The sequence below is a fragment of the Vipera ursinii genome (assembly GCF_947247035.1).
Source record: "Vipera ursinii genome assembly, chromosome: 5".
Classification (NCBI taxonomy): domain Eukaryota; kingdom Metazoa; phylum Chordata; class Lepidosauria; order Squamata; family Viperidae; genus Vipera; species Vipera ursinii.
In genome coordinates this window covers 77,224,464-77,252,132 of record NC_139518.1, presented here as the reverse complement: position 1 = coordinate 77,252,132, position 27,669 = coordinate 77,224,464, and the positions used below count along the sequence as shown (strand labels likewise).

General features: G+C 38.0%; 1 protein-coding gene across 1 annotated transcript in view; it reads left to right on the top strand.

Moving 5' to 3' along the window:
- The window catches only part of PCDH15 (protocadherin related 15), a gene marked incomplete at its 5' end in the record, with an annotated part of 427,034 nt that overhangs the window by 28,769 nt on the left and 370,596 nt on the right, over positions 1-27,669 (top strand). The window contains 2 exons of the mRNA XM_083364768.1: positions 831-845; positions 1,975-2,040. Of these exons, the coding sequence (XP_083220894.1) occupies positions 831-845; positions 1,975-2,040 (81 nt within the window). The remainder of the gene's footprint in view (positions 1-830; positions 846-1,974; positions 2,041-27,669) is intronic.

Genomic DNA, 27,669 nt, shown 5'->3' with positions numbered 1-27,669 from the left:
CAATTCCATTTTGATCTAATTGAACTTATTGTGCAAATCAAGCCAGCTTGTTATACTAGTCATCCCTGCCATCATTATAGCAATACATCATTAATGAAAGGCTTTATACAACATTATAAAACATTATGACAACACTATCAAATGCCTTTTCAGTTATGAAACTGAGTATTTTTTGTGTGTCTAAAAGTAGTTCAGAGAGTTGGGTATCCCCAAGGATAATAATTGTTTTTTCAAAAAGTTACAACCCAGAAAAACCACTCTTTCCTTCATTAACAGCAATATTTTCTCTTAACTCGATAGTTCCAAATTGTTTTCAAAGCATGAAAACTCTGCAAAACTGCTCAAGACAAACAAAACTTTTAATTTGAAATCGTTCTGTCTTTGAAAATTAGCTTCATTTTGCATATTGAAATTACAGTTATTAGGCTCAGATCATGAAGTAATATTTATGGTGAAGTCACTTTGGAGAAACCTGACTAATTGATCTTGTATCCTTCATTAACTTGATGTTGATAAATTCTCTTGATATTTTAATGAGCAGTTGCTATTTCATTTCCTCAAAGCATTATTGACTTAATTTTTCTTTCTGTTGTTAGATGTCACTTTGTTTTCATGTGTTCTCGATTTTTTTTAAAGGCCTCCAGTGCTTTATTTTTAAACCTATCTCATTATGGGTAACTGTTTGTACTGTTACACATTTACCTCAGTTCTTGACTTTTACTGGTTTATGTATGCTTTTAAAAAAATGTCAATGAATCATAACAAAATCTTACTTATTTTCTTTCATTATTCTGCTTTGCTTCCACTGATGACTCTTAACTTCCTTGCAGAGTGGCAGTATGAGGGTAAGAAGGCCAACTGTGAAACTTCCTGAAAATTACTTGTCTGTTTTTTCACTGTGGCTCTGTTTAAATCTTAGTTGAAATTCTATTCGCTCTAATTAGAGACTTGTGTTGCAATTAAATTTCAATTATGTGTCTTTCTCTTGTGAAACTTTAATTATGATTTATTTCTGTAATCGGTTTTCCCCCCCTGTTTTTATTGTCATTTAAATTACCATCACATCATATCTGTCTAGAACAGGGGTAGGCAACCTCGGCTCTTTTATGACTCATGGACTTCAACTCCCAGAATTCCTGAGTCAGCATAGCATAGCTGACTCAGGAATTCTGGGAGTTGAAGTCCATGAGTCATAAAAGAGCCGAGGTTGCCTACCCCTGGTCTAGAAGAACCCACTCTTCCTCAGTAGTTTCTGTTTAGCACAAGACATGATTAAAACCAAAACAATTATTTTTATTGTGTTGTGTTATGGTAAAGACCTGGTGTTTGTGGATATGATCCAAACATGTGAAATTTAAGGAGCGAATATTAGCAAAACAAGGCACATTGGATATAAAGAAAAATATATTCCTGGTTAAAGATTATAGGTAGTCATAATTAAGAGTCAGGCAAAATCTGGCTTTACATTGTGGAAGTTGACAGTACCTAGCACAGATTGTTTTATAACTATATTAATAATAATAAACCTTTATTGTCAAAGTACAACATGTGTACATTGAGATTAGCTGAGCCTCCCCCTCCCCGTGCTCTCTCCCCCCAACACACAGTGACAACAAACCCTCCATCCCACCACACTATGTGAACCAACTACACCACACACCGGCCTCTCAAGTCAATTCTGCATAAGATTATGTCCCATTTAAAAGCCTAACAGCCCACGGATAAAAGCTATTTTTCAGCCTGTTGGTACGGCTGGCTATATTCCTATATCTCCTACCGGATGGTAGGAGAGTAAAGAGATACCGTCCAGGGTGTGAGTCATCCCTGAGAATCTTCCTCACTCTTCCAAGGCAACGAGCCCTGGCGATGTCATCCAGTGGTGTCACAATACTTATTAAAATGATTACCAATAAATTTTGTTTTATATGCCAAAATTTATGGCATGTAGAATAACTTTTATTTTTATATTTGCAGACTGCAAGTTGGCCAGGGCAGGACCTCCAGCAACAATAGTTCCAATTGATGAAGAAAGTCGGAATGGTGAGTATTTATCTAAATTATGAGATTATTTCTTATGACACCATAAATAATATATACATTATTAACAAGAAAATGGCGTTATATTCCATTTGGAAAGTGCATTTTGCCTATGCTTTACTGAGTTCAGTAATTTACATGCTTTTCAGTGATAAATATTCCTAAAGTATTTTTCCTTATTCCTTTCTTGGAAAATAACCAACATTTTTAATTCTTCCAAGTAAGGCAAGGAAATAAGGTGAGGGATGGCCCATAATATTTGTCATAGATCCACCTCTCTCCGGATGCAGGTTCAGAGGAGGAGGGTGAGTTTGAATCTGCAGAAGAAAGCATGGAACCAAGTATTGGTCAGGATTGGGGCTCAGAGAAGGCTAGCCTGATGGAGCAGCCTCAGCAGGGTTAATCGGAAGAGTGAGAGGTTGAGGGAGGCAAGCCACAGCTGCATCAAGTTGGTCAGGAGGCTCCAGGCAACGACTGGGAGCAGCTGTTGCCCCTTAGCAATGAGGAGGAGGTGGAGTCCACACTTCCTCCTGATCCAGGGACATGTAGAACCAAAAGGAGACAGGCACGATGCTGGTCAGCTAGACCAGAGGCCCCCAACGTTTGGGCACCAGGGACCAGTTTTTCCACAGAGCAGAGGGGGCATGGTTTTGTGTGCTGCCTGCATCCTGCGGATGGGGCTTTGCTTGTTCGCTTGGACCGGTTTCTGGCATGCTGTGGACTACTGCTGGTCCACGGACTAGGGGTTGGGAACCCCTGAGCTTGACTACTCATAAGGAGGCAACCTCACCTTTCATGAATGGCTACACCTGCCTTGCCTACTTAACCCCGCCCTGAGGACTTGAGTGTTGCTGGAGCAACTTGCCCAGTTCTGTGCCTTATGTACTGTATTTGTGCAATGCATCCTGGCCTGTTTGACTCTTGGACTGCTTTCCTGGACTTTGTGTGTGTCCATTGGACTCAGTTACCCAGTGACCCTTGCTCTACTGATCTGGGAATCTGGACCCATGCAATTGGGGTGCTTCCTGAGGACCTCTCTGGGGGCTTTGAATAAACACCTTTAGAACTTTTGCCATACATGATGTGTGAGAGGGGGAGGAATGAGGCAGCACAATATTTTGAAATTATTTTCTTGCAATGTATATGAAGTTACATGTGCTTCTATTATGACATTTGATCATTTGTAGACTTTGAGAGATATCACTAGGGAAGGCATCCAGGAAGTAATGCAGCACACTATTGTTTGGAAAAGTTATTCTTCAGGTTGAGGTTTCCTGACCAATTAACAAGAGACAAATAAAAGAAGTAAAAAAAATAATAACGTCATTTTGTTTTGAGAATTTCAAGATCCAATAATCTTTGATTCTTCTGTTTGGGGTAAACTATGATCAAAGTTTCTGACAGTCTAGCTTTTCAACACATACTGCATGTTCTTTTTTTCCTGTGTCAAACTTCTTGTGATCTTAATCCAGTGTTGGGCTTAAAAAGCAGGATAAGAAGTTTTATTGTTGTCTTGGTGACTTGCCTTGGGGGAAAAAACTTTATTTTTAAGTCAAAGGAATATATCAAAAGTTTACCACAGAGACACATTTTTAATTAGGTTGTACTGCAGAACGAATAGTAGAATTATAAATAATCAATTTCACTTTTCATATTCAATAAGGATATGTAAAAGATGAACAAGATTTGTCATACGTATTTTCCCCTGATAAACAAAACATATTAAATCTTTACGGAAATGTTGGTATGTGCATAATATTCCCCTTGTCCGTATGTAGGGAATATTACATGTTATAGGAACCATCTTCTCCTGAAGTAACTGCCCAGGCAATTCAATCTTGCAAGGTTCATGTGCTCAGGGTTCCTTCAGTTAAACAAGCCATCTGTCAGAACCCCCAATTGCTTCTTTCCTTTTGCAATACCTGCCCTCTGGAATGAGGTTCTCTCCCCCAAGATCTAGATACCTCCTCCCCACCCCCACACAAACACTTAAAAAGGTTGTGAAACCTGGCTCTTCAACTAGTGTCAGCCCTTGAAAGTAGACCAGATTAGGAAATCAAAGTCATACATTTTAATAGTAATTTTATTATAAAGTTACAATAATTAGAATTTTGCAAGTCTGAATGAGCTCCCGCTTCCCTTCCTTTAGCTTTATAAAAACTCGGGGAGGGGGGGAGGGGAAGGTTTCCTGTCAGAGACACTTTCTCAAATTACATTCCTGCCCTGAACTCAGATTTCTTTTATCTGACTGTTGCCTTGGTTGCAGCTCAAGGTTATTCTCACAGCTCACATTACATCCCCTTTGGTGAAAGGAAGCAACATCCTCTTGTTTCATTCCCATCTGGTCTGTTGTTCTCATCATCTTTTATCTTTGTAATTGGTTTTATTGTTTCTCCTTGTTTTAGTTGCCGTGAGACACGCAGAGCTGTTGGGAAGTCAGACAGTATAAAATTCGATAACTAAAAACAAAATAGAGTGAATCCAACTGAGCTCAAGAGCTTTGCTTAAGGACTAGCAGAAGAAAAATGGTCCCCTGGAATCACAGAGGAACAGACCAAGGGTCATATATGGAGGACATTTCCGTGTAATGGAAATACATAATTGTTTTTGTCTTTGGGGAATTTTTTTTTCTGACTACTTGTGATTTCAGGAGAGAGTCTTCTTAAATTCAGGGTCCACTACCTTTTACTTGTTCTGTGTACTTCGAGTAGTAAACCTTTCTTTTTTTCAGTTCTAAATTAATAAAACGTGCTGAACACTTATCGAGCAGTATATTTTTTAGAGATTTCTTCTCTAAAATCCCCTAAATTATTTGCTCTCAGTCCTGCTTCAGCAACAATGCTTCAATCCACCTAGGATATTCTGGTAATAAACCGAAAGATAATCAAATATATTATGTACAGATATTTAATTATTTAAAATACATTTCTTCCTAAGGTAGATGGAGGTGACGTCCACCACAGCATAAGCTCCTTTTGATTTCAGTGAAATGGAAACATTAATGCAATTATTCCACAGGGTTCTTATAATACTAAGGCATCTGTTGGTTTAAACACTTTTAAAATTTAGGGCTATTCAATGAGTAGGTTTTCAGATATACTTTTAAAATAATGAAAGAAAATCAGAACTGTTTAAAGCATTTTTAAATTCTTACAAGCTATTTCATACGTTGCATTAGAAAGCATTTTGCTTTCTGGATTGACAGTTATAGACAGAAATCCATTATTCATAAATCAGTCAGTTAAAATGACAGGTATTTCTGTAATTAATAGTAAGAATATAAGAAATTCTGTTTTTATGGAAGTGTACAATAGGGTGTTTTCTTACTAAGTCAGATATTTAAGGACTGATATTTCAGAAGGGGGAAATAACTGAGAAAAAAGTCTGCATCACTCTAGGAGCCATTCAAATAGAAAAAAAAACATAAAATGAGACTTTCTTTACAAATTTTCTGACTTAAAAAAGATTTGGGCTTTAAGCAGAATATATTCTTTTTTAAAATTAAAGTAGAATGAAATTCTCTTGCATAATAAACTTTCCAGCTCTTCCAACTTTGGAGTAGACATTGACAGAAAGTTGAGAGGAATTTTTCTCCAGGAAAACTATGTTAAAAGGAAGGCACCATTTTAATTAGGAAATCAGTAACCACCAGTAGGCCAATCAGCTGCCTTGTCCACTCTTGGCTTCCATATTTAGCAATAGACTTATATGCCACTTCATAGTGCTTTACAGCCCTCTCTAAGCAGTTTACAGAGTCAACATATTGTCCCCAACAATCTGGGTCCTCATTTTACTGACCTCGGAAGGATGGAAGTTTGAGTCAACCTTGAGCCAGTCAAGATCAAACTTCTGGTAATGGAATGCACAGTTAGCCTACAATGTTGCACTCTAACCACTGCACCATCACAGCAGCTAGCCATGTTAATGCAAAAATAACAAAATGTATGTCATGGTGTCACAGTATAAGTTCCTCCCTTCATCACTTGCTTTTCTTTGCCACTCCTTCCTGATGCCTTTTGCCCACTTATCTGTGTTCTGAAAAATTATATCTGAGCTTTATTACAATAGAACTGATTAGTTAAATCAATAGGAGTTACGGTTCTGACAACAAATTTAATATTGCTCTAGAATGCTGCCAAGAAAATAATGAGATTTTTAGTGTACAGAAAGCAAAAAAGAGAATGAAATAAACTTTGACCTGCGCTAATCTACTCAGACTTCTTCTTAATAGGGACATAGCACTGCATTAGTCTTGTTCCTTGCTAATAAGACCACAGTTTAAACACATGTCTGCTGAAGATGTCTGATGATATTCAGAGATCCCCTGCAACTAAGTAAAAGATAAAAGAGGTAGTCCAGAGAAAATGAAGACATGCGTGATTTACCTATCAACCGTGAGATTAATGCCAAATTTCCTTTCAGACTCACAAATTCAGTGAGAATCAACTTACTATAAACTTGCTTGATTTTTAATTAATACTTGACCTAATCAATCCAAACTTAAGCTTAAATTTCAAAATTGCAGTAAGATGAAACAAAGTGAGATCAGATAAAATGATGGTGCCAATTCACTATTTTTTAAAATTGATAGCATAATGTTTTGGTTTACAATTAGTTTATTTATAAAGATGTTTGATTAAAAAAAAATAGTTTAATATAGTTAGTTGGTTTATACTCCATCTAATTTAAAATTGCAAGAATGCAATCTTTCATTTGCGGCAAGGCAGATCTGTAAAACTTTGTAGACAGGCTTTTCTCTTCTTTTTCTCATCCCACTTTTTTGAGTTTAGTTGATACATCCATACAGTAGTTTCTTAGGAGGAAAAAAGAAATAAAAACTTCCCAGCAGCCACAATTATCATCATCATCACCATCACAACCGCCACCACTATATACAAATGCAGTCTACTGTGTTCTCTTTAAAATGCAGTTGGCATTGATTTGGATTCTTTAAAATTCAAGAATAGCCCAGCAAAAAAACAAAACAAAACTGGAATGAAATTAACAAGAATTCTTCTGTTTTCTCCTGCTTTTCAGTAGGATTATGTGTGTTTGTGTTCATGAGTGACAGAGAGAGAAAGAAAGAGGACTAGAGCAAGAGTATATATCTTATAGATTTTTCATTCTAGCACTTTCCTTTCCTTTCCTTTCCTTTCCTTTCCTTTCCTTTCCTTTCCTTTCCTTTCCTTTCCTTTCCTTTCCTTTCCTTTCCTTTCCTTTCCTTTCCTTTCCTTTCCTTTCCTTTCCTTTCCTTTCCTTTCCTTTCCTTTCCTTTCCTTTCCTTTCCTTTCCTTTCCTTTCCTTTCCTGTGAAGTAAGCCATTTTTGTTGCTCCAGGATGGTCAATCTCTCCTCCTCATCCTCTGCCAATCTTTAAGTCCTTTTTCTGGTCTTTATTTGTGCCATTGTTCAAGGACAGGGGTTTGCAAACTTTCTCAGGCTTTAGAACTTGTTACTTTAAATGATTAAGTAAATCCGTCCATATACCCATCCAAGAATTGTTGCGACATAGGAAGGAAAAGCAAGCTCCCCCTTCTTTCCCTTAGTCACTCTCTGAAAGAAACTATCAACCCCTTGAAGTAATCCAGGTCAGGAAACAAAACTTATGGACTCTATTATTAAAGGATATTTATTTTTTTAATCCCATTTATATCCCGCCCTTCTCCGAAGACTCAGGGCGGCTTACAATTTAAGCACAAACTAATGTGCTTAGCAATAGCCTTCATTCTATGTATATGCCTGCTTATTAGGGCCCCCCAAGCGGCATTCTTACAAAGTCAGCTTATTGCCCCCAACAATCTGGGTCCTCATTTTACCTACCTCGGAAGGATGGAAGGCTGAGTCAACCTTGAGCCTGGTGGGACTCGAACCTGCACTAATTGCAGGCAGCTGGTGTTACTTAAGGAGGCATTAGCCCACTGCTCCACCAAGGCTAACATTCTTCAAAGCTTGTTAGGAACAAACAATCAGACCCATGCTTGAAGACTTCAGTTAGGTTTGTTTTATTGCCTAAGCCTATATGCAGAAATCTTCACAGACTAACGTTTTCCATTTGAGTGAGACTAGATAAAGTACAAGACGTTCAAGGAGGGTGGGAGTTGGACTTCATCCTCTTGTGCCCATATAGGGATGCCAGACTAATTCCTTTTTTGACTCTTCCCCCTGGCTTGGCCAGGTTCAGTCTTCTCTCCTGTCAAAGGAAACACTGGAAAAGTGCCATAGAAAACAACTAAGGTCTCAATCCCCTACCCTTTCTTGGCCACTCATCCGGGTCAATAGAGATATATTGCTGCAAGTCAGATAGTGTTGGAGAATCTCCTCTCCTCTCCTTCCTGTTCATCAAAGAACTAGAAGAGTTCTGTATGTTTGAGCAGCAGCTAAGAAGAGAAAAGGTTTCAATTCCTGAAACACTGCTTGCTTTTTGGTATACTATTTGAGCTTAAATTCTTCCATTAAGCATTGAAAGAGTTGACTTGTATGTTTTGAGCCTTAGAGATGAACTTCCTTTATAAAAATGCTAATATCCTTCACATTTCTAGGTACTTGCCATGTCAGCATAGATGCAGGATCCATTTGTGTGCTTTCTGTTGAGATCCAGTAATCCAAGTAATCCATCTAAGGATGATTAGATTTTTCAAATTTGAGAAAAAGAATTGTCTTGCTAGTCATTCAAAAACACTTTAAACATGAGTCTCATTCAAAAACATGTCTCCTTTAAAAAAAACAGGATATCACCCAAAACACCACTCCATATTTGTCCAAAATATCAGAAAACATTTCATTCATGAATTCGAAAAGGCCACAGGATAGTTGGCCAGTCTATAGAACTTTATGTACTGTATACTCAAATTTGCCATATCTAGTAACCAAGGTACCTCAGCGTTCACACCACTCTTTCATTCTGATCAAAGTGCTTTCAAATTTGACTTGGTGACAATTTGTGCCTTCTAAAGGTGGTTTAATATTTTTGAAATAGAGGCAGTGGATAGTAATTGCTAATGGTCATGGACTACAGAAGTCTATGGTCATGAACAGCCCTCAGCAATTATCTTTATTAGGCATAAAAATGTAAGTGCTAATGCTTTTAATTTAAAATGGTAAATTTTAAATTTAGCAATATAGAAATGAACCCCATTTATAAACCATCCAAAAGAACAGCCAAATTAGTTAAAGAATGGGGCAAACAACTTTGTCACACACCTACAAATCAATACTCAGATAAGCAGGAACCAGCACATAATCACCACAATAAGAACTAGAGAATGCCAATCAAAGAAGGAACAATACTGCAAATCATCACATCCTGCCTGAAACCACACAAGGTTAGCAGTATAAAGGGCTGTTCAAAAGTAAGCCTCATTTTTCCAGGTCAAAGTGCTGATGATGTTACCTTTTTGTTAATGAAAAAGCTGCGGAAAGAAAATCAAGCTGAGAAAATTCAAGAACATAGCAATTGCACCCTTAGCTATATATATATTCTCAATTACATGGTAGAAAGGGCTACCATTCACAGTCAAGATTTTGTTCTAAATAGTTAAAGTACTAGAACAGAATTAGAATATACTGAAATAGAATATTTTTCAGTGTGCCTCTTATTTAAAATGAATTCCATATTCAGAGGAATAATGATTCAAGTGCTTCTTCATTATAAATAAATGTTCTTTTCAAAATAAACATGCTAGTTGCTTTATCAGGGCCTCATGTTTGTTTATTTTTCAAATTTAATGTATATAGCCACCCATTTCACAAAACAAGTGACTCTGGGTGGTAATTTTTTAAAAAATAGCAATAGCACTTAGATTTATATACCACTTCTCACTGCTTTACAGCCCTCTCTAAGCGGTTTACCAAATCAGCGTATTTCCCCCAACAATCTGCGTCCTCATTTTACTGACCTTGGGATGGAAGGCGCTAAGTCAACCTTGAGTCAGTGAGACTCGAACTGCCGAACTGCTGGCAGTTGGCAGTCAGCAGAATTAGCCTGCAGTACTGCAGTACTGTATTCTAACCACTGTGCCACCACAGCTCAACAATAAAAATTATTATTATTATAAATTAAAATCTATAAAATTCAGTTAAACATAAAATAATGGCAAAGGGATGTTAATAATAATGGAGTCACTTTACTAATCTACCAATTCCTTGACCTTATGGTACAACCATGTTTTCAAGGACTTTTGGAAAACCATGACTGATGGTGCAAGTCTTACCTTGGAATAGATGTTGGGATATCTCAGTGCCACAGCTGAGAAGACCCACTATCTTTCACTAGGGCCACTGTCAATCAGGAAATGTAAGTTTGGCCTGGCATGAACAAAGAAGCAGAGTTTAATTCTCTCTGAGTCAGATGTGGACAAAGGTGGGTCCTCCCATAAAGCTGTAAGAACTCCAAATGATTTATACTTTATTTGGTTATACAAGTAGGAAATACTTTGCACAAAAGTAGATTAAAAGGCAGAAAGTGTCACAATATTGTTGCTCACAAATACATTTAGAAGCGTATTTAGAAAGCAACATTATTGAGCAAACCCATTGTGCCCCATCTGTGGTTTCCTGTTATGTGTTCTCCGGAGTGATGGGTAGTTACATGTTATTACATCTCTTTTATTCTCTTTAATTCAGCCATTTCAATGCAAAAATGTTGATTATTATAATCCTGATCAATGTAGTTCCCTAAATGACAGAACCTGCAGCATGTCCTCTTACTAGAACTGCTGGAGTGGGAAGATATTTTTTTTTCTAAATTTCCATAGTATGTATTTTTTATATTTTAAGACATATGAATATGGGAGTTAAACAGTTCATTTTAACTACCATTTCATATGAATGGAACTCCCACTAGATTCATTTCAGTTTGTCTTTACTAGCAATCGATGAAATGTCAGTGCAGATCTTGTACAAAATACAAAATCATTGCCTGCATTTCTAATAATGAAGTATCATTTTCATACTTTACTTTTCACTTGAATAAGTTTGCAGGGAAATACACAACCTCAGAAAATCTTTTTTTGGTGGTAACTTTAGTTCAGAGGCCAATTTCTGAATTGCTCTACAGCAGCAAGGCATATTTTCAGAATTTTAACAAAAGAATTTGAACTTTTTGAGAAATTAAAAAAATGTTGATCTGAGGCTAAGCAATACTTATTTTGCCAGGATAAGGAAATGAATATTTTTTAATAATTTATCACAGCAGGAGCAGCTATGGATGTATGTATAAATTCCCCAGCCTTATGCTGAATAAAAGGACATAATTTTGCATCACATATATCCCTGCAAATCTATTCATTATAACACAGAAATCCTTACAAGAATTTGGGACTTGTTTCTTTTGCTCCTTTTTGCACTATGAAACATAAATCTGTTGTTTGTGGAAAACCTTATTTTCCCTAGAATAATGCTATAGACAATAGACAAGCTGGTAAATGTTTGGTTAATATTTATCCTTGCTTTTCCGTGCACAAAGCCACCTGCTAGTCATTTAGTTATAGATGTAATGTAAAATTCTAGGTCCTGGCAGGTTTTCTTGAGTTCCTTTAAATATGAAAAAGTGAGCAGTCTGTTGGCTAAGAAGAACAACTCTTTGATTTCAGTAGGCACTAACTTGCACAGCTGCCCTTAGTCTACAACTTGAATAGAAAGTAGGCAAATGACTGCCAATTACCAATTAACATGTGACTTCTTCCTAATATTGTTTCTCTTAAAATAAAACCTCTGTTTGTGGTATCTTTTATTGAACCAGTTTCTAAACAATTTCCCCTTTTGTAGTTACTGACATTTCCCCCCCTTGATATATTCCCTCAAAGATTGGGATTTATTAATATGCAGTGCTTAACAACACTTACAGGCATTAATTGTTTACACTGATTAATCATTGCTTCTTTCAGTTTCTCAGTCTTATCCTAATGAATCATTTCAAGGGCTCTTACTGAACGTATACAAGTACAGAAAAAAGAGCTTTATATTGTGCTCCAATAGATGGCAATTTTTCAGTGGTTTACTCAATAACAAAGTTAAAAAAGAAAAATGCAATACAGTACAATGCATTAATATACAACTTAGTATATCAATACTATGCAGAACATCCAGATTCAGTCACAGTGTTGCACCAGACAGTATTAACCTTGTGAACTCTGAAGCTTCCTCCTTCTATTATGTATTCAAGATACATAATGTGATTAATATTTATATGTTACTTATATGTAAGGGTGTAGGTCTTCCTCCTGTCCAAGGTTTTCATTGTTGTGAGCATTTCTGTTGAGGATTGGCAACAGGGGTGGGGGGTATTTGGTTTTTATTTCCCCCGTTTGCTGGGTGGTTGCAGCAGGTTTTGGTCACTTCACATGACCCTGGGACACTGTGACCATCATAAATATGAATCAGTTGCCAAGCATCTGAATGTAAATCACAAGACCCTGGAGATGCTGCAACATTCCAGCTGATCAGCACTTCTTTTGGGCTCAACAGAAGTGCCAGGATCAGTGCTGCTTTCCAGCTGATTGGTGCTTCTTCAGGGCTCAGCAGAAGCACCAGGATCAGCGCCGAACTCCAGCTGGAGCCTGGTGCTGATCCTGGCGCTTCCGCTGAGCCCTGACAGCCCTGCAGCTCCAGCCATCTCTCTCTCAGGCTTGTGCGGTGCTGCCACCGGTTCAGCTCATTCCCCTCCCCCGCTACCACTTTTCTAGGATGGTCACGTACCACCTGCCAGGTGCCAACGTACCACAAGTGGTACCCGTACCACTGGCTGAAAAGCCCTGGACTAGAAGACATCCAAGGTCCCTTCCAGCTTCTATTCTGTTCTGTTCTGTTCTGTTCTATACAGAAAGAGAAGAGAAAAAGAAAAAGAAAAACACAACCCACTGAACAAAGTGTTCTTTAGTTCTCATTCTCTTATGTCTCTGTTAATATATTAATGCTATTTGTTCCTTATCTAAGAGTCAGTTTAGTATAATAGTTTAGACATCAGGCTAGAAACCAGGAAACCGTGGGTTCTAATCCCATTAGAGGCAAAAAAACAACCATCAGGCTGACCTTGGGCCGATGACTCTCAGCCCTAAGAAGAAGGCACTGGCAAACCACTTCCAAAATCTTGCAGAGAAAACTGCAGGGACTTGTCCAGGCAATCTCTAGGAGTCAACACGGATTTGAAGGCACATACACATATTTCTTATCTATCTAATATATATCATATTGTCTATTTAATTTAATTTAATTTAATAATATTTCTATACCGCCCTTCTCCCGAGGGACTCAGGGCGGTGAACAGGGCAAGAATAAAAATACAGGATTACAAAAGTTAAAAAAATAATTAAATACATGCCCATATACTAAAAACAATTAATACATCTTAAAACCCCAATAAAATAACAATAACAACCCCCCCCAGTCCCCCATCAGGCCAGGCCAGCTTGTTCAAAAAAGTATGTTTTTAGCTCGCGGCGAAAGGAGCAAAGATCGGGCGCCGTCCGGAGCTCAACAGGTAGCTGATTCCATAGCTCCAGGGCGCCCACAGAGAAGGATCTCCCCCTGGGGGCCACCAGTCGACATTCTCTGACCGGTGGCACCCTGAGGAGGCCCTCTCTGTGGGAACGCACAGGGCGGAGGGAAGTCGATGCCGGCACCAGGTGCTCCCTATTTCCCTCTTGACCACAATGAACCTCGAGAAAATACATTTTGTCTCATTTGGCTATATTTAAAATAATAGATAATCCCTTGTCTAATGACTCATTCATTCAGTGAAATTAGGAAATGTGATGGTACTTTAATTTTTTGAAAGTAAGGGATGAGAACAATATGAGGTATGGAAGTATATTTTTATGTTCAGAAGCTAGGAAGGCGAATAATAATAAAAAGATACACAGCTGGAATAGTGGACTGGACTCGAGCAGAACTAAAAGCCCTGGATAGCAAAGCCAGAAAAATAATCACACTGAATCATGCCATTAATCCTTGCAGCAATGTTGGTATAATCTACTTACCAAGGAAAATAGGTGGTCATAGGATGTTACATCAGATGGTTGAAGAAGAAAAAAAGGCATTTAAAGTATATCTAATGGACAGTGAAAAAAACACGCTGAAGCTAGTAGACCTTGAAGGCTTGCCGAGTACTGGAAAGACCAAACTTGTCTAGAAGAAAGACCAAATGAAAATCAGAAAAGTATTACATGGCCAGTACATTAAAAAAAAATACAGTAGCTGGCAAAATAGATAATAACAAGACCTGGCAATGACTAAGAGCAGAAAACCTGAAGACGGGCTAATTCTGGTTGCACAAGATCAAGCCTTAAGAACAAATGCATGCAAAGCCAGAATTGAACTACAAACACATTGCACAGACTGACTACAAGCAACGGCATGACAAAGTGGCAACAATGATGTTCTGGAAGATCTGGAAGAAATACCATTTATTTGCAAGCAAGAATCAGTGGGACCAAAAAATAGAGGAAGACATAGAAAATGAAGGTAAAGTTCTCTGGGGCTTTTGAATTGAAGCAGACAGGCACCAGCCACATAACACGCCAGACTTACAATTGTTGATTAGAAAGTAAAAAAAAAATGATAGTGGAGGTGGTAGTAGCTGGAGATGGCAAAATAGAAGAGAAAGAACTGGAGAAGATAGCCAAATACAATGAGGTACAAATAGAAGTAGAAGGACTGTGGCACAAGAAAGCAAAGGTAGTGCCAATAGTAATAGGTGTCTTGGGTGCAATTCCAAAACAACTGGAAAACCACTTGAACACCATTGGCCATTGACAAAATCACCATCAGTCAATTGCAAAGGCAAGTTTACTCGAACAGCTTACATCCTGCAATGATATCACTAACACTATCAACATCAATATCTCTCTATCCCAGGTCCCAGAATAAAAAAATCCAAATCCAGTTTGAGCATCTAGCTGACAGCACAACAAGCCATGATATTAAACGTATATATTGCCCAAAGTCACCAGGAGTCAGGTGGAATACAAATTTAATAAACTATTAAAAACTGTATGTTTTTGATGATATTGTCACATCCTTGTGAAATTTCATGTACCTTAACATATATTGAACATTCTGAATATAACTAAGTATGCTGATCTGTGACCTTCATCCTGTAGTGCCATAATTGTAATGGGTTGTGGTAGTAGAGTACTGTTTTAGTTGGCTCTTCTGGTCATACTTTGGAATTCAGAAGAGTAGAAGATAGTATCCAGGATGGAATAATAATATAATGGGTATTGACATGACTATTGCATTTGGGAATAGCTCTAATTGCTTCTAAGCTAAATCTTCTCTGCCATATATCTGCTTCCCATTATTCAGGATACTGCTTACAAGTGATATGTGCTTAGAGCTCAAAGCATTGTCTGTTTCTGTTGCTCCCCTCTGGGAGTAGGTTTCAAAGTATTTATAGCAGGACTACTAGATTCTATAACAACTTTGTTCCTTGTATCATCTGTCTTGTAAAGTCACATGATTCTTTTTTGTCTCCATGTATATGTATACATCTGAACTAGAATGTGTTGTTTCTCTGTGTCATATGTGTGTGTAGATGGGTATATCCATAATTTTTTATCATGTTTATGTAGTGTATATTGGAGGTGGTTAGCCTTTGAAGCTGAAAGCAATGAAATGTCATTTCAATGTATGATGATTAGTATACATTTAAAGTGACAATAAAGTTACTCTACTCTACTCTACTCTACTCTACTCTACTCTACTCTACTCTACTCTACTCTACTCTACTCTACTCTACTCTATTCTATTCTATTCTATTCTATTCTATTCTATTCTATTCTATTCTATTCTATTCTATTCTATTCTATTCTATTCCAGTACTTCAGAGCAATCATGCAGAATTGTTGGTGTGTTAAAGCAGGCCCAATTGGTAGAAGATTTCTAGAAGTGGCATTTATTGTTTAGAAACCAACTTTTGTTTGGCAGTACTGATATGCTATTAAATTAATTCCTAGAAGTGGCTAGCACATTAATGAGCATAATTCAAAGGCAAATTAGTTCTTTTAAATTGAAATTCAATTCATTAAAATCTCAATGTGTAAATAAAAAAACATTAAAAAAGCCAAAAAGGCAATGCATTAATGTCCCATAACATTTTAGTTGAGTTTCTCATAATGAAACCATTGTATTAATTTTCATGGCTTTACAGCTTTACTGAAGCTTGTGATTCATTTTAACTTTGATAGCAGCATCCATTATAATTTTATTGGTTTATAATTTCTATGTGCAATTTCCATACATTTGAATCGAGTCTTAGCGTCATGAAGCCTTTACTATGTTTAGACCTAAGGCAATTTTATACACACACACACACACACACACACACACACACACACACACACACACATACAAACATTTTTTTCTTGTATTAAAGTCACTCCAAAAGTGTGAAGTTGCACTGATTCTATTTGGGTTTCTGCATGTATCAGTTTCACATTCAAATGATTTTCTCACTAGCAGATTTGAGTTATCCAACCATGTCCTAAAATAACAATAATCTTCCTTGCTGTAGGACAGGGGTTCCCAATCTGTGGGTCATGGCTCATTACTGGGCCATGGCCTATTGGCACCAGGCTGCAGAACAAGCTGGTCAGTGCACATACTGTGTGCGCACACACTCACTCCCACTCATGGTAGTGCCGCTGCCGCTATGAAAACGGGGCACTGTGCAGCAAAAACAGGGTGGTGCTAGCGAGTGTCACATGGATGCTAGCACTGCCCCGTTTGCATTGTGCGTGCTAGCAGCACTGTTTGCACACATGCGTAAAATGCTTCCCCTTCCCTTTCCCTCCCGTCTGCCAACTGACAAAGGTTGGAGACTTCTTGTATAGGAAGATAAGACATGGAGCCCTATGCATTCTCATTGGCTTTATTCAGTTATTTATCCCATAAGTATTTAACTTTCAAAGCACAGATATATCCCATAGGATAATGAAAGAAAAAAGGGGGAATATATATGCATAATTTTCCAAAACTACTATTTAAACAAATTCAATAGCAGTTAAGTAAGATTGGTGATATTTTTTCTAAATTGTCTGTACAAATTGCATTCCTTGCAGGAACATGGAAAGTAAGTTGTATTTTGATAAACTATTTAAAATAAATACATGTGAAATGTTATATGCTTTCCAAAACAACTCACAATTATGAACATTTATATAAAATACATACTTAAAAATTATATCAGTAAAATAGAATTTAGCATGCCTTTGCAAATATGATTCAATCAAACAGGCATTTATTCTAAGTTATTACTGGGCCCAATTGCTTGTTCCAGAAAATATATTTTATGTCTGGAAAAGCCTTCATTTCATTTTTCAGAATATAGAACAATTAACTCCTAACACAGACACACATAAAAAGCATATAAGGAAGGAAATTAGAACTGTAACAAAATGTTTGAAGTAGCTAATTGACCACATTGGAAGTGCACTTAATTACAAAATACCGGTAATTTACTTTAGAATATTTGATTATTAAATATAACCCAGAATTAAAAGTAAACATATAAAGCAAAGGTTACAGCCTTTTAAGGAAGGCTATCTTTTTCTTAAGGGACGCGGTAGCTCAGTGGGTTAGGATGCTGAGCTTGTTGATCAGAAGGTTGGCAGTTTGGCGGGTCGAATCCCGAGTGTCATGTAACAGAGTGAGTGCCTGTTACTCATCCCAGCTTCTGCCAACCTAGTAGTTCGAAAGCACGTAAAAATGCAAGTAGAAAAATAGGGACCACTACGGTGGGAAGGTAACAGCGTTCCGTGCGCCTTTGGCGTCTAGTCATGCTGGCCACATGACCACGGAGACGTCCTCAGACAAGCACTGTCTCTTCGGCTGTGAAACGGAGATGAGCACTGGCCCCTAGAGTCGGAAACGACTAGCATGCATGTGCGGGGGAACCTTTACCTTTACCTTTATCTTTTTCTTGAAAGCTTCCTGATAGGAATTAGTATTCTAAAATCCCAATGTTTGTTTCATTTTTCTTACAATATCTTGTTCAAGTTAGTTCTGGTTATTTGAATTGAATAATTAAATTTTACTCAGTCATCCTTTTAGTTCAGAACTCTAGGCAGCACCTAACTCCACTGATTTATTTATTTATTTATTTTTATTTTTAATTCCATTTATATCCCGCCCTTCTCCGAAGACTCAGGGCGGCTTACAAGCTTAGCAGTAGCCTTCATTCTATGTATATGCCTGCTTATTAGGGCTTTCACACACCCCCAAGCGGCATTATTACAAAGTCAGCTTAATTGCCCCCAACAATCTGGGTCCTCATTTTACCTACCTGGGAAGGATGGAAGGCTGAGTCAACCTTGAGCCTGGTGGGATGCGAACCTGCACTAATTGCAGGCAGCTGGTGTTACTTAAGGAGGCATTAGCCCACTGCTCCACCAAGGCTCCACCAAGGCCACATGACCACGGAGATGTCCTCGGACAAGCACTGGCTCTTCAGCTTTGAAACAGAGATGAGCACCAGCCCCTAGAGTCGGAAATGACTAGCACGCATGTGCGGGGGAACCTTTACCTTTAACCATTTGATCTTTTTTTTATGTCAGCAAGCATTCCAATCACACTCTCCTCCTTCCTCTTTCCACATATAATGCAGGCTTGAGCCGTTTTCCTTCACCCCATGATCCCCAGGAGAGCTCTGGTAAAACCTCCTCTTCCTCCTCTTCTTTCTTGGCTGACTGGTACGACTGCCTGCCACTTCATTGGGGGGCAAGAAGGAACAAAGGGACCCATAGGAAAACAGCATCTCCATTCCCCCATTCTGGCAAGTTCCCCAAAGCCCTCTCTCTCCCAAGAGAGGAAGAGGGCTCACCTTTTGGCAGCTGGTACCCCCCAGCCACTACTACCTAGCTAGCAGGCAAATTTCAGAACAATTCAGAGTCCCCATTGGTTTTTCCACTGAGTTGTAGGAAGCTGTCAAAGACAATTTTAAATAGGGTCTGCAATCAAGTCTACAGTAGCAAGCAGAGTGGTCAAGGACCAACGACCAAGGTATTGTGGCTAATATAGTTGACTGACACCAGAGAAATCAGATTTCTACTCACTTGGTGGCTTTCAGCCCAATCTACTTCACAAAGTTGTGAAGAAAAATAGCATGATGAGGATGGAGCACTATGTACTGTATGTGCCTTGATTTCTTGAACAAAGTTAGGATATCTTTGTTCAAGATATGCATGTTTGAAGGGACACAAAAAGCAATAAAATACCCAGGCCTTTTTTCATGCACCTTAAGCTGTTGCTGCTTTAAGAGCCACCTGATGAGTCAATTCTTTGCTGCTGGGTGGGGAGGGAAAGAAAGATTGTTAGAGTGGCTTGAAAACTGTCATGAAACACTGAAAATGAAGATCATGTGACTACAGCAGCAACCACTAGCACTAAAGCAACCACAACTTTCCTGAATTTTATTTCCTCAGGAGTCATCAGTTTTGGATTTTGGGTACATTTGTTCAAAAATTGTTGCCCTGTGATGCATAGTTTCATCTAAGTCAGACATGTCAAACTCACGACGTCACGTGACTTCGTGGGACGTATCAGGACTGTTTTGCCATTGCTGACAATGGGGTGGGTGTGGCTTCCAGATGACATATCTGGCCTGCGGGCTGGCAGTTTGAGACCCCTGATCTAAGTAAAGGTCACAACAAGATTTGTAGTAGTATATAGTTGTTTTCAATTATTTTAATGTTGTTTTATTACTTGTATTGTTTCAATTCTTGACTGGAAACCATCCAGAATTTGAAATAAGATGGGTGGTTATATAAATGTTTAAATAAATGAAATAAATATCAAATAATCTGCTTAAAGGTTATACACAAATCTCTAGTTCACACAGGCGCAGTTGATAGCACAACAGTTGGAAGAAGGAATTAGAAAAGGTGCTTTGGAATGGCTTCTATTGCCATTAAATCTGTTATCAGCTATAAGTCATGAATGTGATGTGATATATTGTACATATATGTTTGTGCTGTAAGAGACAGATTTTGTCAGTCCTCCTAGAGTCTTTCCTATATTTTTGCCAATAGAGTACTTGTCAATATTTATACCCTCTGCTATTGATATCTGTTCTTTAAAAGAATCTTGTTTTAGTCTTAATTTACATTTCCCTGGGAGGATTTTTAATTCTCTAGTTTAATATTAGCAAACTGCAACTGTTCATATATTGAAAGCACATATATGGTATCAACAAACAATTTTTGTTTCCAAGTCTATATCAAACTTAGTAGAGGGTATTTGCTGTGTGATCCACATTCCAATCCAACATGGAAAATTTGAGATTATTGATGGAGTCATTAAAATTTACCTCACTCACTGAGTCATTTACTGATGATTTGCTTATGCAGTGTGTTGTTTCCTCTATGCTCTGTGCTTTTTTTTTGCCAGTGTTTCTTCTAATTTTGAGTGTCTGCTCTCTATTTTCAAGAGATTTGTTCCCAATGACATTTCTCATCTTGAAACCAACACAAATAATTCAAAATTAAAGGACCAAAAAAAGGCCATAAAGCTATTTGGTGGAGCAGTGGGCTAATGCCTCCTTAAGTAACACCAGCTGCCTGCAATTAGTGCAGGTTCGAGTCCCACCAGGCTCAAGGTTGACTCAGCCTTCCATCCTTCCGAGGTAGGTAAAATGAGGACCCAGATTGTTGGGGGCAATAAGCTGACTTTGTAATAATGCCGCTTGTGGGGGGGAAAACCCTAATAAGCAGGCATATACATAGAATGAAGGCTATTGCTAAGCACATTGGTTTGTGCTTAAATTGTAAGCCGCCCTGAGTCTTCGGAGAAGGGCAGGAAATAAATGGGATTAAAATAAAATAAAAAAAATATTTAGAAAAAGGTGCAGCATAGTGTTACACTTACGTTCCTCAAGATTGTACAATGATTTTTCTTATACACACAGAGCCATGTTTCAATTGCAGTTTCAATTAGCTAAATTTGAAACGTAGTTACCATAAGCCAGTTTCTGAACACAGAAACAATGAAGATTGTAATAAAAGACTGCCTATAAAAACTTGGCACTAAGGGCTATATCTTCAATAATCACAATGCCAGAGTGTTATTTTCCATAACATTAACTTTGCAATTTAAAAAAAAATATCAGAAGTGCAATTTAAATAAAGGGTAAAATGTCAAGCCACCAAGACTAAGCAAATAATTTCCACAGAAGCAGCAATATTCTAGATATATTCTTTAATCTACTGGTTTTATTCACCATATGTCCTTGATTAACTTTATACACTGCAACATCAAAGTAGGCCAGTCTGCATATTTATTGAGAAATTAATGGTACCATGTAAAGAAATGGTTGTCCGTATGATGTGGGACTTTTAGTAGCATAGGAGAAATTAAAGCATATAATACAGTATATCTACAGGATAGTGTTAAAAAGGGAGTTGCTCAATTTGTCTAGTCTCATACAACCAATTTTCCAGTTCTGAGTGATCTTCTAACAGTCAGGGAGAAATTAACATTTTTTATTTATCAAATTTGTATAGCCCCACTTTCACAAAAATCATTTCTGAGCAGCATATAATGATCAATAAAACAACAACTGTAGAAACAACAGATATAAAGATATTAAACACATTAAAAGATAGATATTATAGAAACAAATATGTGTTAAACCTTTTGTGTTTTGGGGCAGGGCTTTTCAACCTTTTCACCCATTGTACCACTTTTAGGATATGGCAACATCCGAGTACCACCAATCGCCTAGCAAGGTGTCAAAAACTTGATGACAAAAAAAGAGGGAAAAAGTGATAAAGTACAGGTAGTCCTGGACTTACAACAGTTCGCTTAATGACTGTTCAAAGTTACAATGGCACTGAAAAAAGTGCCCCCCCCAAGCCACAGCATGTTTTGGTCACTTCACATGACCCTGGGACACTGTGACTGTCATACATATGAATCAGTTGCCAAGCATCTGAATGTAAATCACAAGACCCTGGAGATGCTGCAACCTTCCAGCTGATCGGCGCTTCTTCTGGGCTCAGCAGAAGTGCCAGGATCAGTGCTGCTTTCCAGCTGATTGGTGCTTCTTCAGGGCTCAGCAGAAGCACCAGGATCAGCGCCGAACTCCAGCTGGAGCCTGGTGCTAATCCTGGTGCTTCCACTGAGCCCTGACAGCTCCAAAGAAGTGTTGATCCTGGCGCTTCCGTTGAGCCCTGACAGCCCTGCAGCTCCAGACATCTCTCACTCAGGCTTGTACGGTGCTGCCACCGGTTCAGCTCATTCCCCTCCCCCACTACCACTTTTCTAGGATGGTCATGTACCACCTGCCAGGTGGTACCTGTGCCACAGGTGGTACCCGTACCACTGGTTGAAAAGCCCTGTTTTGGGGGATCAAGGATGTGAAGTATGCAGCATACATTATTATCTATCTCCAGTTATGTGGAGGAATGGGAAGTTGCGTACCTTTTTTAGGTCAACCTGTCACTCTGCTTGATGTTTAAATACGTTCCTAGCCTTACGTTATCCCAAGGAATTAGGGAAGAGAGAGACAGAGACAGAGAAACACACACACAGAGAGAGTCCTCAATATGTTAATTTTGTCATCAGAGTCATCAGCAGGAGCAGGTTTAAAAATTGACTTTGAACATTCAATTGGTGTGTTAATTAACACAGATAATCACTGAAACAGCTTCAAGACATCAGATGGCTTTGGATATCTATTAGTAATTATTACAAAGCAGTGACACCAATTAAATGTCACGGTTATGACCCTCTTCTGTGCAAGACTGAAATGGAACTCAGATTGTGGCAACTTCTTTGCTTTGCTTTGCCAGGCAAAATAAGTGCAGTTTAAATGTCTTGATTTGCTGAACGTAACTTGAAACAGCTTGAGTGTTGTGTCAGAATAGCACTTGAAACATTTTAAATATTCTGCATAAAAGAAGCAATAGGAACTTGGGAGCAACTACCGGTCTCATTTTCTCTCTTTCCCTCTCATCCTTCACTCCAAGGCCACTGTAGCAGTAGAAAACAGTAGTAGGTAAGGAGATGCTGAGTGCTGTGTATCATCAGGATTGCAGTACACTGGGGGAGATGATAATTTTAAAGCAATGTGCAAGAATTACAGCAGCGTGCAATAGCTAAAAACTGTTTCCATGGTCTTTCTTTGCAATCCTGTAATGTCTGTGAAAACACAGAATTAATTGCATCTCTTCGATCCAAAGGTTACAGAGTGAAATTCGAAATCAAATGTACTTCTGTTAGCCCTGGAAGCTGGTTCCTGCCCATCATGCAATATAACAGGAAGGAAGGAAGGAAGGAAGGAAGGAAGGAAGGAAGGAAGGAAGGAAGGAAGGAAGGAAGGAAGGAAGGAAGGAAGGAAGGAAGGAAGGAGCTAGCTATAACCAAGAGGCAACAAGGCATGCTACAACCCAGTTTGACAGTACTTAGCCTCGTAAGAGAAACTTTTCTTCTCTTGAGCTAAACTGAATGCTAGAATCTATTTTTAAAAATCAGCCTGCCGTTGTATGTGATGGCCTCTAAAGATCTTCAGAGTGTATCATGCAGATGCCTTTGGTGTGCAGACTATTGTCAATTTGCCACCAGCCCATGCTGCCACAATCTGTTGCTTAACAAGGTGAAGAGAGTGTCATGTCATCGTCTCCGGGGGACACAGCGGGCTTCCTACTGAAAAGATGTATATCATGTTATTTGCAGATGGGCTGGGGGAAAATGTTGCCAGTGAAAACAACTTCTGTGTTTGTGGATATTTTTGTGGTAAAATAGAGTTTTGAAATGAAGCTAGATTTTTTTTCCCCTAAGGAAGAACTGAAAAGACTTTGCTGAAAGCAAAAATATAAATTTGTTCTCAGAAAGATAGTGGACAAAATCCTTCCTGATCCCTGCCTTAGAGACAAATTTAATTCCCACATATTTCTGGCTTCCAGAATTGTCAGGAAGAGAGATTAATCTTATACAAGTTCATAGTTCTATGTTTTTTCATATTTCATAACTTATGGATAAAGTTGTGTGCAATACCCTATTATTCACAGTCGACTGTAATTTTTTGTACTGTTTGAAAATCTGTGGCTGAATTTAAAAAAATAATAATTAAGGAACCGAATATTGCCAGGCTTGATGGACCACCTTGTAACCTCTTACATAAAGCCTTTGCAAATTCTGCCACGTAGGTAGAATGTCTGTTTCCTTTCCTTTCCTTTTGTTCTGTCTGCAGGAACAATTTAATGTTGCTGCATCCATGGGAATATCAAGAAACTCTGGAGACCCATGGATCCTCTGATATTTTCTTTGTCTTTCATCGCTAAACACTGGGAAAAAAATATTCAGGGCATAGTTGGCTTTGCATCCTAATGAGATTTTTGCAAGATTGCTGACTTTTCCTAACATCCATTGCAATTTCACATTCCCTCCAGCACATCCTAGCTAGGTCTTGGTTTATTAAACCGCAAGGTAAATGAACTCTCTGCTGCTACATAAAGCTTGCTCATCCCATTTACTTTCTCTGCTCAGATGAATGGTACCTCTCCCCCCCCCACAAAAAAGTCAACATCCAGATCTAAGGTTACCTTTTATTCTCCCAAAATGCATTGGAATTGGTAAGCAACAAAGTGATAGGTCAAAGATCCTAGTTACAATCACTGATCATAAGATACAACAAGTGATAAATCATAGATACAATAGCAGAAGGTAGTAGGAAAGAGGAGAAGAGGAGAAACAGGAGAAGGATAATACCAATACAGCCTGCTAGATGGATAAATATATTTAGGCCTAAGACTGTGCTGTGGGAATTAGGTGTTCAGCAGAGTGATGGCACCGGGGGGGGAACTATCTTTGTGTCTTAACTGTTTTGGCATACATTGTCCTATAACAGCATACAGAGGGGACATGATGAAACATTTTATGTCCAGGATGTGAGTGGTCTGTAAGTACTTTCTCAACCCTCTTTCTGGTTTGTGTAGTATACAGATCCTCAGTGGAAGGCAGGCTGGTTGCAGTGGTTTTTTCTGCAATTCTAACTATCCATTGAAGTCTGTACCTGTCCTGTTTGGTTGCTGTGCCAGTAACAGACAGTTATTCAGGTACAGGTAGTCTTCGATTTACAACAGTTTGTTTAGTGACTGTTCAAGCATACGACACTGGGAAAAGTGACTTATAATCAGTTTTCACTCTTGCAACCCTAGTAGCATCCCCATGGTCACATGATCAAAATTCCGACGCTTGGCAATTGACTCGTATATATATGACAGTTGAAGTGTCCCTGGGTCAAATGTTCCCCTTTGGCGAACCTCTGATAAGCAAAGTCCATGGGGGGGCAGATTCATTTAACAACTCTGTTAGTAACTTAATGTCTGCACTGATTCACTTAACAACTGTGGCAAGAAAAGTCGTAAAATGGGGCAAAATTCACTTAATAAATGTTTCACTTAGCAACAGAAATTTTGTGGTCGTAATGACACACTCAATAATTCCTCTATAGCAGGGGTCTTCAAACCTGGCCCTTTTATGACTTGTGGACTTCAACTCCCAGAATTCCTCAGCCAGGCATGCTGCTGAGGAATTCTGGGAGTTGAAGTCCACAAGTCATAAAAGGGCCAAGTTTGAAGACCCCTGCCCTATAGAAATCTATCAGCAGATCCTTGGGCCATCTCAGCTTTCTGGGTTGATGCAGGAAGAACGTTCTTTGCTGTGCCTTTTTAATGATGGCTCTAATGTTAGGTGTCCATTTCAAATTCTTGGAGATAATAAAATCTAGAAACTTGAAGATCTCTAATGTTGATATTGTGTTGCCTAAGGAAGAATTTTTGGCTGAAAGGAGTACATAAACATGGCTATTAGAGATTTCTGATGTGGTTCCAGTTAGTATACCAGTGTTATGGTATGATTTATTTTTTTAAAAAGTGAACTGTTTAAAAAAAAGGTTTTTTTAAACTAAACAAATTAAAAGAGCTAGCCTCCCAGTAAATTTTATTCCATAGATTAATTACTTTTGTGACTTTCTGGAGCTTTTATAGTAAGATTTAGTGTAAAAGGATGATATTGTGCCTATTTATCTACAGTTATCTATCTATGGAGGGGAAGCAAGGTTAACATACAGCACTCAACAGCCCAAATAGTCTAAAACCAAATTATTTGAATTTCCCAATGTTGTCCATCTTAGCATAAAAGTTTGGATATTCCAAATGTGTTAGCTGCAAAATAAGTTTAGCAGACAAGGATTTGGGGATATGATGCTTGTATTTGATACTGGTTGCTGTCAGAGCTTCTGTGTTGCATGGAAAAATCATTTGTTCTTTCCCTGCTGGCCTTCGTGCCTTGTCAGAAGACTCTAAACTAAAGCTTGATAGATTAACATCTGAACAACTTGAGGACAAATATTCTTGTCACATGCCTGCTCAATACACTTATGAAAAAGAAACATGTGTATCAACGTGTCCTAGCACTTGGGAACTTGTTTATGACTGGCAAAACAATAAAATATCATTTCACTTGTAACACAATAAACTAGGGATATTCTTCTCCATCTCAAATTAAGGCTTTCAGTCACTCTTCCATCCCACTGGTTTAGTAGTTTAATTGAAGCGTCGAGCTTTACTATTGATTTTGTTCTGCTGTTCAATTTTTAAATGATTTCACATTTTATATTATTGAATTTTTACTGGTTTAGATTGCTTTCTTTTAGAGTGTTGGATGAAAACAGAGCTTTAAAAAGATAGTATAAATATTTTTTTATTAACCTACCTTCATTTCAAACTTCTGCAAGCCTTCTCTACAAACTTGACTATTTTCCCCTAATCTTCTTTGACTCTTGACACTCCACTTTTCTGCTCCTTTATTACACAGAATTTAAATTACGTTATTAACTGTTGGAAGAGTCCATTAACATTCTGCTGTTTGACACAGCCTTTCTAAGGCATGACATTCAGATCCTCAACAGTTTTTATATAGTCACAGATATTACCTTTACATGGAAAGAACCAAAACATTTCTGACTTGACAACTTTACTGAATTTACTTTTACCTGCACAGATAGATGGCCACTTATTCATTATTTTCTGCAAAACTGTTCATACTTATATACTGTATGTAATGTTAAAAACAATAGTTCTGATTTTTATTCCTTGGGAACAAATCAAGGGAAATTGAAAAAAAAAAATCAACAGTGTGATATTTAAATATACACTACTCAGAGGCAAATTCTACTGATTTTGTTGGAAAAGATATCTTAGGCTATACAAAATTACAGCAGCATTTTATTATGAACACATGAAAGGATTGTACAAAACACAAAAAGCCACTTTACCATTACAGCCCAAATAGAACAAATCAATTGTTCTATGAGTTACAGTTCTATGACTGTAACTCAATTCAAACAAGAGTTATCAGGCCTCAGGCCTGATTAGGTAAGTTATTCTATTAATGTTATATTTGGATAGCTGGTTATATTTTTAATTTCCTTACATGGCCAGAGGCATTAACTCAGTATAATCTCAGTTCCAAGCTTAATATTATTTGACAATTTTAAAGAATGGATCAGTCCTTGATTAAAGTATTAGGTGCATTTCTACATTATTTTAACAAATGAAGGACTTTTGGAGTCCTTAGCCTCCAAGATAGGTCATAATAAAGCATGTGTTCCATTGCAAATAGTAATATACAGGTATTC